The sequence below is a fragment of the Colobus angolensis genome, unplaced genomic scaffold, assembly GCF_000951035.1.
Source record: "Colobus angolensis palliatus isolate OR3802 unplaced genomic scaffold, Cang.pa_1.0 Scaffold12, whole genome shotgun sequence".
In the NCBI taxonomy this organism is placed as follows: domain Eukaryota; kingdom Metazoa; phylum Chordata; class Mammalia; order Primates; family Cercopithecidae; genus Colobus; species Colobus angolensis.
Window position 1 is genome coordinate 1,795,580 of NW_012113141.1, and position 1,229 is coordinate 1,796,808.

At 33.2% G+C, this 1,229-nt stretch overlaps 1 protein-coding gene across 1 annotated transcript in view; it reads left to right on the top strand.

The window, feature by feature from the left end:
* The window catches only part of CCAR1 (cell division cycle and apoptosis regulator 1), a 103,382-nt gene extending 102,389 nt beyond the window's left edge, over window positions 1-993 (top strand). Inside the window, 1 exon segment of the mRNA XM_011929432.1 lies at window positions 639-993. Within this exon segment, the coding sequence (XP_011784822.1) occupies window positions 639-698 (60 nt within the window). The 3' untranslated portion in view covers window positions 699-993.
* Window positions 994-1,229: the final 236 nt, after the last annotated feature.

The following is a 1,229-nucleotide window of genomic DNA, read 5'->3' on the forward strand; positions in this document are numbered from 1 at the left end:
AAAGAGTACAGACTTCTTAAAGCAAATTTCATTTATATTTCTTTTTAATCCAGAGTATAAGTTTGAACTAAACCATTCACTTCTCTGTGGTTTTTTTCTTGTTGTTGTTGTTGTTTGGTTTTTTGTTTTGTTTTGTTTTGTTTTTTTGAGACAGAGTCTTGCACTTTTGCCCAGGCTGGATTGTTAGCGGTGCTATCTTGGCTCACTGCAGCCTCTGCCTCCCAGGCTCATGTGATCCTCCCACCTCAGCCCCCTGATTAGCTGGGACTACAGGTGTGCTCCAGCACACCCAGCTAATTTTTATATTTTTTGTAGAGATGGGGTTTCACCATCTTGCCCAGGCTGGTTTCCAACTCCTGGGCGAAGCAGCCCTCCTATCTTGGCCTCTCAGAGTGCTGAGATTACAGGCATGTGCCACCACACCTGCCCCATTCACTGCATTTTTAGACCCCATTTATTCTTGGGCAGAATTGAGGTAAATGCTTCGTCACCATTAATTTTAAGATATTAAAATTAATTTATTGTTCTTTATCACTATAAAAAAGTATACCAAACTGAATACCATTATGCTCTAATATCTAAGTAACATTTAAGAGAATCTAGTAAAATATACTTTTTCCTTCTCTGTTGTCTTATAGGATAATGTAAAGAATGAAGACAAAGATCAAAAATCCAAGGAGAATGGTGCAAGTGTATGATAAAATCCATGTAGTGATGAGGAATGGTGTTAAATAATGTAATATATAAAAATCATGATATAAGAATGTTTGAAGGTGATGCATGTTTGATTTTATTAGTATACATGTCTTTTAGTTCAAATGATGTATAAAGTTTTATGAATGTGAGTTTCTGCTTTTGAAAATTGCTTGTAATTCCTAGCCTTCAAATTATTAAACACTCCTCGAGTGAAATAATTTTGCATTGCAAAGTGTTTTAGGATGAACTTTGTTATAGTTTTAACTCCAATAAAGTTCATCAGTTTAATTGACTGTAGTATTTAATTACCAAATTTCTTTTATGAAAATGCCTAGAAATTTTTAATTTTATTTATAGAATTGTTAGGTTTTAAAATTTTTAGTTCATATGTTAAAATTTCAGTCAAAATCATAAAATAGCATGATGCTTAATTTTTGCAAGTTTTTTGAAACAAATTTTTTTTAACTCATCACCAAAAAATCCCCTCTTGATCAGTAAGCATTCATTAAAAATTCAGTTTAGGCCGGGCACGG